We start from the raw sequence: 14,760 nt of genomic DNA on the forward strand, positions 1-14,760 counted from the left end.
TATATATATATATATATATATATATATATATATATATATATATATAGTAAGTAATAATAATATATAGTATATATATATATATATATATATATATATATATATATACATATGTCAAAACTAGGAAGAAAAATTCAATAGTCGAGGGCAAACAAACAAAGCGATGTACACAATAAACAAGGACACAATAGTATGTACGGCTATGGCGTGTTTAGATTTGGTATTGAAGGTTCGTTTGGTTTATGTTCGCATTGGGAAGCCGTATGATGACATATCCGTGGACGGAGTTTGTTCTAATATAGTAGAGCCACTAACGATCAACTGTTGCTCTTGAGTTCATTACGCAAGTATGACCAACAATGACAAATCCCAAACCAACCTACCTTGAAGGCCTGTAGTTAATGCAAGGCACTTCCGCGAGCACCTGTGTTCCTTTAACCTTCCCAAATAGCCAACCACCTTGATTATCCGCGACGCGAAGAAAGGATCCATTCTGGCTGTCTACGTGGTACGAAAGTAGAAGGAAACCAATAGAAGCCCGTAATAATACGAACAGGTTTTTCGATATGCATCAAATTCGATAGTCCGGCACTATAAAACGTTAGAATGACAAGACACGATACATCAGAGCAGAGAATCTGGATAAGTATAGAACGCCTCAAATTCAAACAGTTATTGCTTAATTTTAACAATTGAAGGACGACTTAGGTCAATCGCAACCAGTTGGCCCTTGGCAACTGAGTGTTCTTTACGTAGTTTGTTATTGTCTGCAGTTGAGGGCGTACTACTCACGCTTATGAAATCCCCAGTGCCCTGATACTTGTATACGTGCACACGGGGCACAGGTGTTGCACTTGAAGACATTGTTGTAGCTGTCACAATGATATAAACATCAATAATCGAGATGTCACACTACATCCTATATGTAAATATATAATTTTATACAACACGTGAGTATGATATTAATAAATAGATGGACAATTATAGTACCATATAGTACATACATAAAAAACACGGTATGGCGAAACCCAACAAACTTTGGGAGTCTCTGACTCGCTTGGCCCCTGGTTACCCCTGAACCCTGGGGTACTCTGGACTCTGGACCCTGGAGTCTCTAGTAGAGTCTCTGGTAGCCTGGGGTTAGGGGTATGTGGTGAGGTACCGAATACCGACTACCGTAGTACCAGGCTACCAGCAGTGATTGTGGCGCGTCTATTGCACAAAACCAATAGACCATATGTAGCCTCCTAAAATGTCTTCGTATTTTATTAGGTTATAAATGTATGTAATAAAATAATAACAATACAGCGAGTTTAAAATTTTGATGGCACGGGACTAGAGCTGGGCAGCTGTTAAAACACGCATAAATAAATACAATGCTCACAACTACAAATTAATCTCTACTGACGTGTCCTGAGTGTACTAGAAGCCATTATTCGTGTAACAAAGATTTGTATAGCCAGAGCGAGGCCTGTCTAACGATATTTTATCGTATCATTAAAATATCGTGAACCCGGGTTACGCCATTGTAATACCTTTTGCGTTGTATATAGCGTGGACTAATGATAGCTAACTGGCCCACCCAGTCAGCGAGTCTACTCTACTGATAATTTCATCATCCCGCATTTAGATTTTTGCAGTAGTTAGCTATAGACAATCAACTGACAGCATTGTGGACAATGATAGTCGTATACACCATGTATATACATCAGCCGGTCAGCTGGTGGCAGCCCCATATGTACATTATCTAACATGAACTGGAACCACAATGTTTCTGAATCCTCGTATCGCAGCAGAATAATGGCTTCAGTGTTTAGCATGAAAGGACAATAGTGCTAATGAGCCGATCTTAGACAACTAGACTACCTATATAACATTCTGGTGTTGGTTACATAGTGCGTCATCAGTAAACAGTTATAGACATAACGGGATAATGAGGCTTCCAAACTGCTAGTCATATTGGAGTTCTCAGATTAAACAATTTATTGATTTTTTATGTATTAAAATATCTCACATTATATAAATACTTAAAAGTAATTCTTTTAACATACAGAATTCCAATAATGCAACAACAAAAACATATTTATTCAGTTGCACATGGCCGAATACCTAGTAGGACGTCGAAATTTATAATACCACTAGACCCATTATTCAGATATATTGAAGGCATCTGAAGCTATACAAATGTAACAATAGATGTGTAAATACACCAGATGCTATTAAAACTGGTCATGTATGCTTCATGTTTCCGTATGCTTTCTTTTGTGTAGCAGCATTCTAATGTCATACTGTTGCAACAGGTCTAGCTCTAGGTTAGTACACTTATACTACAGAACTCTGTGGCGAATAGAAGCCATTCCATGACCATTCATTTGAAAGCGTAGTCATATGTATATATATATATATATATATATATAACTACAGAACTCTGTGGAGAATATAAGCCATCCACTGACCATTCATTTGAAAGCGTAGTCATATATATATATACATATATATATGTATATATATATATTAATATATATATAAATATATACATATATTTATATATGTATGTATATATATATATATATATATGATTTAACCATTCAACAGCAGATCTGATCAACTGAAAGCAACTGTAGTCATTCAGCTGCAAGTTGGACAAGACCGTGTAATAGCAATCATGCTGACAGTCACAGAATGCAGTTACTCATATTATTTAAGGCTTTATCGCGTACTTAGTCGTAAGCATGCCCAGCTGGATCATTTAATATAGTATACAGCACTCCGAGAGATGGCATGTATATTGGTTAGTACCGCTCGTTCTCGCCAACTATTGAGTCGATAAACACTTAAAACGATTCTCCATAGTTCAATAATCGAATCACATACGTCTGATTGTGTCCCCACACAATGTGGACACGTATACATTCTCTGTTTAAAACAGCTTTAGATCACCTATCACGCTGTATTCGACCCCTGTAACCTTTCTCACCGTTGTGGCCTGACTCGAGTGGCAGGAACCATTTCCAACTTGGCCCTCAGTACGTCAGGTCACGCAACAATGTATGGGATCTTTACACTACATGGTATTAACAGTAATACATTCAACAAAGTAAGAGATCTTTTCACTACATGAAATTAACAGTATTTCATTAGTAGAAAGATTGTCGTCGCGATGCTGCTGCGGTGTGAGATGTGTTAGACGGGAGGGCCGTGTAAATACAGTTTTCGAATTTCGCGCCAAAATTGATATTTTAGCCGGCGAGAAGTCTGCGCGTGCAATTTATTTATTTATTTTTTGTCCTTCCAAATCACTTTCTAATTTTTCATAGAAAAAAGTGATATTTGGCTTCGCGGCTTTCGTAAATTTAAAATATGAATGTCAATGATGTTTTATATTTATTGCCGCTTTATAAGTATCATCAGTCGAATATGAAACACCAGACAGTTTTATATCTTGTCGTATGTTTTTATTAACTCTTAGAGCAAACCAAAAACCATGATGAATGATTCGTCACAACGAAACAGTTTTAAATATAGAACACCCACGCAACCATAAGGTGTGTATGAATAGAATTTAGAATTGCAGCCGTAATACAAATTCTGCAAGCTCATATCGTACCGTACTGTTATACTATCCTTTAGGAATAGGATATAAACTGCCGCCCTGAGTAAATCTACAGTTCCTCCAAACTACTGTAGCATTCGTGGCATACATTCTAGTAGTATTGCGCTCACCTGTGTGTGGTCTTCACTAATTGTAATTGTATACACAGCTAGAGATATATACTAAACAAGATGGCTGACAAGCTTACCCGTGTAGCTATTGTATCTTCGGATAAGTGCAAGCCTAAACAATGTCGACAGGAATGCAAAAGGTCTTGCCCAGTCAATCGAATGGGTAAGAATTGTTTTAATGTGCAGAATGTCTTGCGATCGAATATATCGATCCCCTTTTTCCTCTACTTCGAATATGGATGGTCATTTGAGGTAATTTGGAGCCGCATGTATATATATATATATAAGTATGTATGTATGTATGTATGTATGTAATTATATATATATATATATGTGTGTGTGTGTGTGTATAATATATATATATATATATATGTATGTATGTGTGTGTGTGTATGCATATATAAATATCTATATATATATATATATGTATAGATAAATTTATCTATCTATTTATTATTATTCTATATATATATATATATATATATATTGATATGTGTGTGTGTGTGTGTGGGCCTTTTTCGGTAGAGTGGAACGTACTGAAAATTTCAGTCTTGATTTGTTTTATGGACACGTGTATATGCTTCAATTTAGTCGTAGTATCGTATGAGCGCGTCTGCATTGCACTGGCGATCCACTTTGACATGTAATGTGTCCGCAAATTCGAAGTTGGATCGCCTACATTGTGTTTAATTTCTACAATTGTGTCTTATGTGTCGTGCCGATTTGGACGAAATGTGAAGATTTGTTTCTCGTCCAGTCGCTACATTTGTGTAACCTTGATGTTGTCCGTCTTTAGGGCAATTGTATAGCATCAGCACAGCGATGTGTTCTTGCATAAAACGAAACGCGACTGGAGACGCATATTCATTCTTTAAAATACGTGTTTCGGTGTTTGTTCAGTTCATGTCCTGGTAAAATAGTGGTGCAGGGTGTATAGCTGTATATGGACTGGCGCATATATTTTATTATAGCTAATTAAGCTTTATCATCGTATTTTTCATGCTTCTCAGTAACTTCGACGGACGTTTGAGTATCGTGCCCCTAGCTTGCATCACTGTGTACGAGATACAATATATGTAACTAATTTATGACACACCATTTCAAAGTTTACTGGATAGAACTTCCTTGCGGTAGCTTCGTATCTGCATTGTTTTACCATTGAACACCACGTTCTATCCACTGCTATTTAGGTAAGCTCTGCATTGATGTCACCCCTGCCGCCAAGTGTAGTATCATCTCAGAGCCCTTGTGCATCGGTTGTGGTATCTGTGTAAAGGTAAGTTTATGCAATTCGAGTTTAAAACATCAATTTGAACCGCGTTTGTATGTCTTGTCGTTTGTGTGCATGAAGTGCACATGAGGTCTTCCGAGAGTAATTGGTCAATGATATCCACGCAGACTTTTTTTTGTCGATGGGACTTAGAGTTTTTTTTGGACGTGAATAAAGCTCTCATAGCATTTGTGTGGTCGCATATTGGGCGGACGATGTAGTACTATATGTTCGATAACCAGTAGAATGTTCACGAGGCCGTGTTGAATAAAAACTATTGGCTCAAATTTGGGCGATCAACTTGGTAATTTGTCCCTCTTAACCACATCAGATGCATGCCAATCTCAGTTCACTAAAGCCAACAAAGAGTCATTGATTGTTGACCCTCCATCAAAACTTGGCGTCCACAGAAATGCCCGTTCGATGCGATCAACATTATCAATTTGCCGAAAAATCTAGAGAAGGAAGTGACGCATAGATATTCCCAAAACTCCTTCAAGTTGCACAGGTATGTTAAGTTCTGCTGCGCGTGTGCACACAAAGACGCCTTGGCGGATATCACTACACCACTCAATACGACTGCTGATCGTACTTCTTGTACATGTGTGATACGGCGATGTCGTACGCATATAATATTCTGCTGTTATCTTGGCAGGACGAACTAGTGGATTTATCGGTTGGTGCGTGCTTTTTGTAGTTGTACATACACTGTGTGCACTGCTGAACAGACAGAAATCACTCTCACATATCAATGTGTAGTCGAAGCACTCCACTATTGCTCGACTCTGTTTAATTGAATTTATCGGTTTTCACAGCCTTCTTGTAAGTCGTCAATTTAATAATGTTTGCCCAACAATGCACGGCTTCGATTGATCGCCCAATTCCCCTGCACCTCCATCGCTCACAGATTGCCTATGCCTCGTCCGGGCCAAGTTTTAGGTCTTGTAGGTACAAACGGTATCGGTAAGAGTACAGCGCTGAAGGTGCTTGCTGGTAAAATGAAGCCCAATTTGGGACGATTTGATAGCCCCCCAGACTGGGTGGAGATTATCCAATATTTCCGTGGTAGTGATCTGCAGAATTTCTTCACTAAGATTCTGGAAGAGGACATCAAAGCGGTAGTAAAGCCACAGTACGTAGATCACCTACCCAAGGCTGTTAAGGGTATGTATGTGTAGGGGTGAGAGAGCTTAGATGTATGTGAGGGGTTCATTTTATCTGTAGCGCTAGCGCACGGATTTGATATATATGGATGTAGTGTCCCGCAATCAGCGACACTAGTATCGCACGAGAAATCTTAATTCACTCTGGATGAAGCGCTTTTCTGGTCCATGCACGCAGTACTGTATTCACTGATGGATTTAATCGTTCGTGTCTAGGAAGCGGAGTATGGATATGTATGGCTATTGGAACATACATACGAAACAGGAGAAAATATTCGTATATCTCTTCGGTGTACATGTGCGTTTGACTGCACGATAATACGGATTCACACTTCAAATGTCAGCGAAACGGGACTCAATTCTCAACTGATACCCATACAGGTACCGTGAAAGCCATCCTTACGAGAAAGAATGACCGCGACGTTCTGGATGAAACTTCTGAACTATTGGATCTGCAGAAAGTAATGGATCGTGATATCGCTGTCTTGAGTGGAGGAGAGTTACAACGATTCGCCATTGGAGGTACGGGTGGCGATAAGTATGGGAGTCCATAGTGACTTGCAATACGCATAATCACTATCTATGGCATTAATAATGTTTGTTAGCCTTACTGGGCAATTTGGTAGTGACTGGCAATGTCTTTGAATGCTATCTATAATGTTAGTTTGCCTTATTGGGCAATTTGGTAGTGACTGGCAATGTCTATGAATGCTATTTATAATGTTAGTTTACCTTATTGGGCAATATGTATGGTTATCACGTATCACTGTCCTCGTGAGATGTTGTTCAGGATGCATCTATTCTGTGCATTGTGGGTATATGACGAACATATGCACTATGATGGTATGCTACTTTTTTGAAACACGCTGATAAGAGTATTCAACGACTTATCTGCATCTGTTTTCACTATCGGACTGGTTTCACGTAGTACAAATGCCGTAGACCAGCCAAACTTTTTTAACTCACTTGTCACTCCACGTGTATCTCTCGAAATACCTCTTCTCACAGTGGTGGTTGTGCAGAAGGCTGAGGTTTACATGTTCGATGAGCCATCGTCGTACCTGGATATCAAGCAGCGTCTAAAGGCCGGCCAGGCCATCCGATCCCTGCTCACCCCCGAGAAGTACATTATCATTGTTGAGCACGATCTGTCTGTGTTGGATTATCTTTCGGATTACGTATGTGTGCTGTACGGACTGCCGGGAGCTTACGGTGTCGTGACCATGCCTTTCTCTGTGCGAGAGGGTATCAATGTGTTCTTAGATGGGTTCGTGCCCACTGAGAATCTGCGGTTCCGACAGGAGTCGCTGAGTTTCAAGGTATGTAAGCACGTATCCAGCTTTATAGCCAGGAGTGAAACATCCATTCGTCAAATTCTTCTAGCCGGCAGCGTTGCCGAAGATGAAATTTGTATTAGTTATTTGAATTTCAGACTAAGAATCGTAAATATCTGACGTGAGACTTGCAACAAATATATATATGGAAGCTGAAGTGCCCAATATATTTACCACTGTTGTCGCCCTCTATCTCCATCTCGAAGGTATCAGATGCACTCGAACGTGATGAGGGTAAGCAGCAGCACAGCAGTGTCTATCCCGATATGACCAAGAAGCTGGGTGATTTCAGCCTCGCTGTAGAAGAGGGTGGTTTCAAGGGTAAGCGTCTGTGTTTACTCAGGCTCGCTTTGTAGTCCTTACCGTCAGTTTTATTCACTGCGAAACAAGACATAGGGCGTACGGGACCGTCTTATATAATTTGATTTCTGTTGGTTCGATATTATTAGCCTGATTGTGCGTCTTCATCGTTCTTTATATGGCTTTAGATAATTCATGTCTTTCGAATCTCAGCCGCTCATAGGGACTGTCTCCAGTGTTCGCAAGTGAGAAATGCGAATGATTAGTAACGTATCGCTTACTTTGATTATCTTCTCACAAGTAATATTTACCAACAATTGATCACATACCGCCTGGCACTTGCGCTTGCACTTTTCTGATTCATCTTGCCACCACCATGCTGACTCCCCGCAAATGTCCTTCGATTTCTAATACAGGATCAGAAATCGTTGTGTTACTGGGTGAGAACGGTATGGGTAAGACCACTTTCATTCGTCTGATGGCCGGTCTACTCAAGCCCGACGATGAGGAAATCTGTAAGTGATTTTATGAGGTGGGCATTTGTTTTATTTTACTTCCTGTGTACTACCCCTGGTATCTACCTGAAGCAACTATTCTGATTTTTGGTTAGTGCCGCTGGACTATGGTCTCTTAATAAGTACCGAGTTCTGTACTTCATGATATGGTCACGTGAGTTTCACAATGTGTATGCATTGTACACAAACGTATAGATTGAGTATGGCCTGCGCGTTTATAATGGCTAAACCCGAACTCTTGCAAAATAACTGTTTAAATCTCATTGGCGCTCGTTCTATTATAAACCAATGCTCTTATACGAATCCGCCACAGCTGTACCCAAATTGAATATAAGTTACAAGCCTCAAAAGATCAGTCCCAAGTTTGAAGGTTCCGTGCGATCACTGCTACACATGCGCATCCGTGACGCTTACGTCCTTCCTCAATTCGTAACGGATGTGATCAAGGTATGCCTGTCGTAACCGTGTATAGTATTTACGTGCCACGACATATTGGGAAGCGTGATATTTGAATGTTATATTCTATGCTATATGGTATGAGAAGTCTCGCTTTCTTTGTGTCGCTGGCAAGGAATTTAATTGGGGGACTACGAAGATATGAAACTTCGTATCGGATCAGGTCGCAGGCATCTCGCTTAGTTTGTGTAAGGTGGAAGTTAACGTGTTTATATGCTGTTGAACGAAGAGGCTGAACGAGTTTAGCTGGCGTTTGCGTTAAGTATCACTTTGACGCTCTGCGGCTCTAGAACAACCCTTGGCACAATGTGCACGGACGTACACAAGTGCACACTCATATACACTCATACACAAACAGACGTGTATCAACACGCATGCACCCTTATACATACACTCACGTGGAGCATATGCAGACATGTTTGTACAGTTACACTTCTACACACAAATACGCGTACTGTACAACGCATGCATGTACGCTTGTACTATACACTCACTCGCCTGCAAGATATGAAGTCTGTATGTGCACCTACACTCACCAATACATGCACATTATACACTCACCCGCAGCCCATGGGAGTAGATCGTCTAATGGACCAGGTGGTAGTGAACCTGTCTGGTGGTGAGTTGCAGCGTGTGGCTCTGTGCATGTGTTTGGGTACCCCAGCCGACATCTATCTGATCGATGAGCCCTCAGCCTACCTAGACTCAGAACAGCGTATCATTGCCGCAAAGGTCATCAAGCGGTGAGTCTACATAGTTATTCACGTGTTTGAATATTTATAGTTTTGCATCTATGTAGTGCTGCTTGGTATGGATTCGATGTGGTCCCGCCTCAATTTCGTTTAGAGTTGAAAGATTCCGTTATGATCAGATATTCATGCATAGTGCAACAAGCAGCCAAGCATACCAAGTCAAAACGGAGGTTGAAAGACAAGTATGTGTATCCTTCTCTTGCATCACAAACACATTGTTGTGTCACACCATTGCGAACCGCTTCGGCTTAGAATCCGTCTACTATGTGGCTACGATTACCATCTTCCAATCCTGCAACTACTTTCGAGACAGGGTCCATGATCTATGTTTCGCGATAACTATCTTCTAATCCGTCGCAAATGCCTTCACAACCACAGCTTCATTCTACACGCCAAGAAGACCGCCTTCGTAGTCGAGCACGATTTCATTATGGCCACATACCTCGCCGATCGAGTGATTGTGTACGATGGTCAACCGTCCATCAAAGCTATTGCGAGATCGTAAGTTGGTTTGTTCGTAGTAGTCTCTTGCCGTGCGCGTCGCGTGTAAGAATTGTTTGTGGTCTGGACTGTGGGTGTATAGTGGTTGCCTTGATTGTACTGTGTACTTGTTGTGAGTGTGTCAGTGCGTACTTACAATTACTACGGGTTTCGCTTACAGAATGATTTTAATGATACTAAAACCACCCTCGTGGCCTTTATGGCCGTTGCTTGTCGTGCGCTGATCTGATGGAAACTCGAGTCTTTCGTATTGTACGATACAGTTTACAGATGTGAAGTTGTATGCGCGTTTGAATTGACTCGATGCAACTGGTTCTACGTGCTGTGCTTTATATATATATATATGCGTGTGTGCTGTGATGTGCTTTATATATATATATATATATTCATACCTGCATACATACACACATATATTAATATATATGTGGTTGTATATTGATTTGTATGAACCGCTTCTAGAATACTTGACGTGAACCTAAATAAAGACACGAGTCAAGTTCACTTTACACGCACACCCAGGTATATATATTTATATTTGTGTCCACGTATATATTTCTATACGCTTATCTCTTACTCAATCGACTTCATTACTATTTCTACGCTGAAATGCAGACCTACCAATCTTCTGCAAGGAATGAATAAATTTTTGAAATCGCTCGACATCACTTTCCGTCGTGACCCAACGAATTACCGACCGCGAATCAACAAAATGGACTCCATTAAGGTATACCTGTTTCTTTTCATTTGGTCGTTTTGATTGATTGATTCACTCCGCCCAATGAATGAAAACAAGTACATTCTGAAGTGATTTGGACAAGTTTCTACTGCTTATTGTCGGAGATGCATGCCGGATATCAACCGTTTTTGTTTTGTTTTTGCAACCACATTGATGCCAATATTATTCACTACACAGCCAAAAGTTGGAACAACCCCTGTTTTTCATTGAAGTTTGTGTGGCTTTATACGAGAGTTCGTATTCATCCTGATTCTTGCTTTTGAAACACAGGATGCTGAGCAAAAGAAGTCCGGGACCTATTTCTACATGGACGACAAATGAGTGCCATAAACACCTACACGCTATGACCGAGTGTGGAGGCTGTTTGCATTTGCCAAACTGGTCTTACTGTAAATAGAAATGCATGTAGCGTATATAAGGTTTCTGTATATATAAGTGTACACTTCCGTGCGCGCCTACAGGGGTGTATATACCCGCATACAAATGGGTAGACATTTGTGTCCACCCGAAACGCCAGGTATTTATATCTTCAAAAGGTATTGTCCTGCGGTCAAGGTCGCTTCCAATGCGCCGGAAGTACAGGTCTTGGAGTGGATTTCTGGATTCCTGAGTCCTTACCACATGCGTTCTAGCCCACTGATTCGAAGTTTGTAACGTGTAGAGCTACATTAGCTGCACTATATTAAACTTAAGATAGCCAATTGAAGAAGGGTAAGCATGCTTGCTACTCAGGATCCGTGGCGATTTTAATGCTCATCGTGGTACAAGATGACACAGTTTATTTTCTTGCTTTTCTCTCATTAACGGTTATGTATGGTCAATGCCCAGGACACCGAAAAGTTGTACACCTACCATAATTCGGATAATCTTGTTCCGCTTAAAGAGCTCATCTATCATTTGTAGGATCCTCTGCGACTTGTAGCGAGCTGCCGTAAATTATGTCATGCTTCGTCGAATATTGTGTTTAAAACTCTGATTCCAGCTTCGTGAGTTTTTATTTATCCACGAAAGCAGTTGTACAGATGCTTCACAAATGTGACACTGAGATTGATAGCTATGGGAGGATTCTCAGTTTCAAGTTTTGGTTTTATATATTGTATTTTGGTATATGCAGACTTCATATACTTAGTATACTGAGGTGTTAACATATTAAGCAGTTATATTAAAATAACAAGAAGATTCGAACAGCCGAATACACTAAGCTCAGTTCCGTGTTTACCACTGTCGTCGTCTTGGGGCAGGTTTTCATGCTCACGAATGCAAGCGCAATTTCTTAACAACGTCGAAGAGTGTTCGCTGATACAGTAGAAAAGATTGAGGGCGAGAAGGGATTCAACTGTGCCTCTGGAGTGTTGACTGAAACCACTGCTCTGACTGAGGGCGACTCATACAAACGCTTCACAGGAGGCAGATACTGCAATAGTACACTCATCTGGTTCGCACATCGCCTTAGCGCTGATCACCTATGGAGAAAACAAAACAGAGTGCAAGGATTACCGACGAGAAGAAGGCCTTCGTCGCACTTGATAATGGTGAAGCAGATATGCTAATGTGATATTATAGATTCTGTGGGTACGCGTCCTGATATCGCTTCCGCGACCAGTCCACTAAGTAGATACCTCGACCAACCGACCAAAGCGAGAGAGGCCGCTGCAAGAAATTTATGCGGATACTTAGATGCTACCATGCATTGGGGAATATACTTCAAGGCCGGGAAAGACTTGGAGCTTTGTGCTTATGCAGAGGCGAGCTATGGGGGAGTGAACGACAAACGATCGCGTACTGGTTACTTGGTATTTCTCACTAATGCGTCAGTATACTGGGGGGCGGGTGGGGTGGGGGGTCAGACCCTTGTCACTTTAAGCACTTCCGAGTCTGAGTATGTTAATCTTGCAGAGTCCTGTCGTGATGTCAAGACCGCCTTGAACTTGCTACCTGAGCTAAGACGAGCTATTGATCGACCGGCAGTGTGCTACGAGGACAGTCAGACTGCTAAGATGACGGAAGAATTGTAAGCATTTTGATTTCAAATATTATTATGTGCGAGAGCTATGTGCAAAGAAGACTGTCGTATTGGAGGACTGCTGGTCTGATTTGATGATTGCAGATGCATTGACCAAGGCGTTGCCTAACGTTGCCTTCGTGAAGCACCGAGGCCACATGATGAAACACCGATGTTACCGATATGCTGTCGTGACTACATCTCTATGTCGTTGTGGTCAGTTTGTGGGGGAGACACATGTCGTTCGTTGTTTCAGATCTTTTGTCCATAGGGGAGTGTTAAAAATCATATTGTCAGGCCTGGATGATGAAGTATTGGACTCAGACTTAGTTCGTCGACAAATTGATATTCTAAGTGTGTTTTCATATGTTGTGTTTACGAACATATTTTGTGTGCCGATTTTGTTTCACTTATTGAATGTACGATTATGTGACATGTATCATTTATAGGGAATAATCTTCTCGTTAATATGACACCTTGGCCGTTTTCTTTGAGTGACTATTCGTTGAGATATTGGACTTAAGATTAATTGTGTTTGTAAATATTGTGTTTGTGTTTTCAGAGATGGAATTGAAGTAGACCGCACGCATCCGGTGGAATTTCTTTGGCAAAAGAAAATTTTCGAGCCGAGAGGGCCGTTCAATTTTGGCGAGAAATAGTATAGATAAAATGTAAATAAGGTTGACTTTCACAGAGTTCAAAAATTCACATGAAAGCAGTCATCGCATGAATGTGTGGTACTTCGAATATTGGATTTATGAACCCCCTAGTGCCATAAGCAAGAAAAATGAGCATCGCAAGTATATTTGAACATATTTCCAGACAAAACAGTATAAAAAACCATATCTATATAGTACATCACTTACTTGATATGGCACGTGCCATATAAATTAGATGCTTCGATAAAAAATGCAGCATTGCTGCCCCTACCGGAATGAATTTTGCATAGACAAAAAGGCTTCGCTTCTGCGACAAGTTTTGTTACTTGTACTATGGTCTGTGCAGTCAATCAACTATACGAAACCCTACATCGATACGATATTCTACCCGCTTGCATGTTGTTTGCATCATCTAATGTGTGGTACAATGGGGCACCTCGAACATATGCTTAGACATGGTTCCAAGAAGCATTTTGTTGTATTCGCTTTCGTAACACAGTTAGTGGGGAAGTATAGTATTATCGACTCCGTACAACTTGATCACGTTCGATGGTACGTGTCTGGACATATATTCTTGTCAATACATTGAGACGTATTCTAAAAGACATGCCGAATAACATTGAGGCACAGAATAAAAGCACAGCACGTATATTGTAATCTGCTGTAAATTTATCGTTCGGACTACTTGCTGGCTTCTGACTACATTGACAAACTCCACTGGCGACAGGCGGGCACATGAATCAATATATTGTATCAAAGGAGTATATTAACTATTGACAGCATCACAATTTCGTTTGGATCCGGAATTTATCACATTTTAGACATACACCAGACTCCAGGATATTTAATATTTTGTCAAGGTTAACATACAGTAATAAGAGTGTCAATGCTCAGTCTATTTGTTGTGCCTCTGAGATTTATAGCTGAATGATCAGGGCACTTCCTTGTATATGTCATATATGTGTAGCTATTTCACTATCCTTAGCTTTCGGCGATAACAATATATTTTCCCGTCTCTCTCAGTACCCTCGTGGCATCTTCATTTCCAGTATCTGCATCTTTCCTCGTGGTCCTTTCCTTCATGCATCTGGTATAGATGAAGCCAGCTAACCAGGACCTCCTGCGGCCACAGACATACACCTACCTCCATTGAAGTAGTGCATCCCACCAACAAGTTACTGCACATTGTGTAACTACTCGCAAAGTCTTCTCAATATAGCTGTTAATCATTATGTATGTGACTCTCCGATCCCATCTGCTGTCAATCATTGTGTGCTGACCCCTCGTAGTTTGGTACCCTCCGTGTACCGAACTCCAGCCCTGTAGGTCATTGCATCCCTCCAAGCACGTAC

General features: G+C 40.7%; 1 protein-coding gene across 1 annotated transcript; it reads left to right on the plus strand.

Moving 5' to 3' along the window:
- Positions 1 to 3,631: 3,631 nt before the first annotated feature.
- On the plus strand, positions 3,632 to 11,509 carry SARC_00768 (ABC transporter E family member 2). Its single transcript, XM_014305519.1, has 13 exons — positions 3,632 to 3,883; positions 4,911 to 4,996; positions 5,401 to 5,498; positions 5,898 to 6,154; positions 6,535 to 6,675; positions 7,162 to 7,472; positions 7,694 to 7,808; positions 8,204 to 8,302; positions 8,616 to 8,749; positions 9,326 to 9,501; positions 9,889 to 10,011; positions 10,624 to 10,735; positions 11,018 to 11,509. The coding sequence occupies exons 1-13, from the start codon at positions 3,781 to 3,783 to the stop codon at positions 11,066 to 11,068; spliced, it is 1,806 nt and encodes a 601-aa protein (XP_014160994.1). The 5' UTR covers positions 3,632 to 3,780; the 3' UTR covers positions 11,069 to 11,509.
- Positions 11,510 to 14,760: the final 3,251 nt, after the last annotated feature.

This window comes from Sphaeroforma arctica (genome assembly GCF_001186125.1).
Source record: "Sphaeroforma arctica JP610 unplaced genomic scaffold supercont1.27, whole genome shotgun sequence".
Classification (NCBI taxonomy): Eukaryota; class Ichthyosporea; order Ichthyophonida; genus Sphaeroforma; species Sphaeroforma arctica.

Excerpts from the sequence above, each read along its gene's own strand:
- SARC_00768 (XM_014305519.1), top strand. The coding sequence starts at position 3,781 with ATGGCTGACAAGCTTACCCGTGTAGCTATTGTATCTTCGGATAAGTGC. Across the intron at positions 8,750-9,325 it reads TCGTAACGGATGTGATCAAG|CCCATGGGAGTAGATCGTCT; the intron begins GTATGCCTGTCG and ends ACTCACCCGCAG. Across the intron at positions 10,736-11,017 it reads ACAAAATGGACTCCATTAAG|GATGCTGAGCAAAAGAAGTC; the intron begins GTATACCTGTTT and ends TTTGAAACACAG.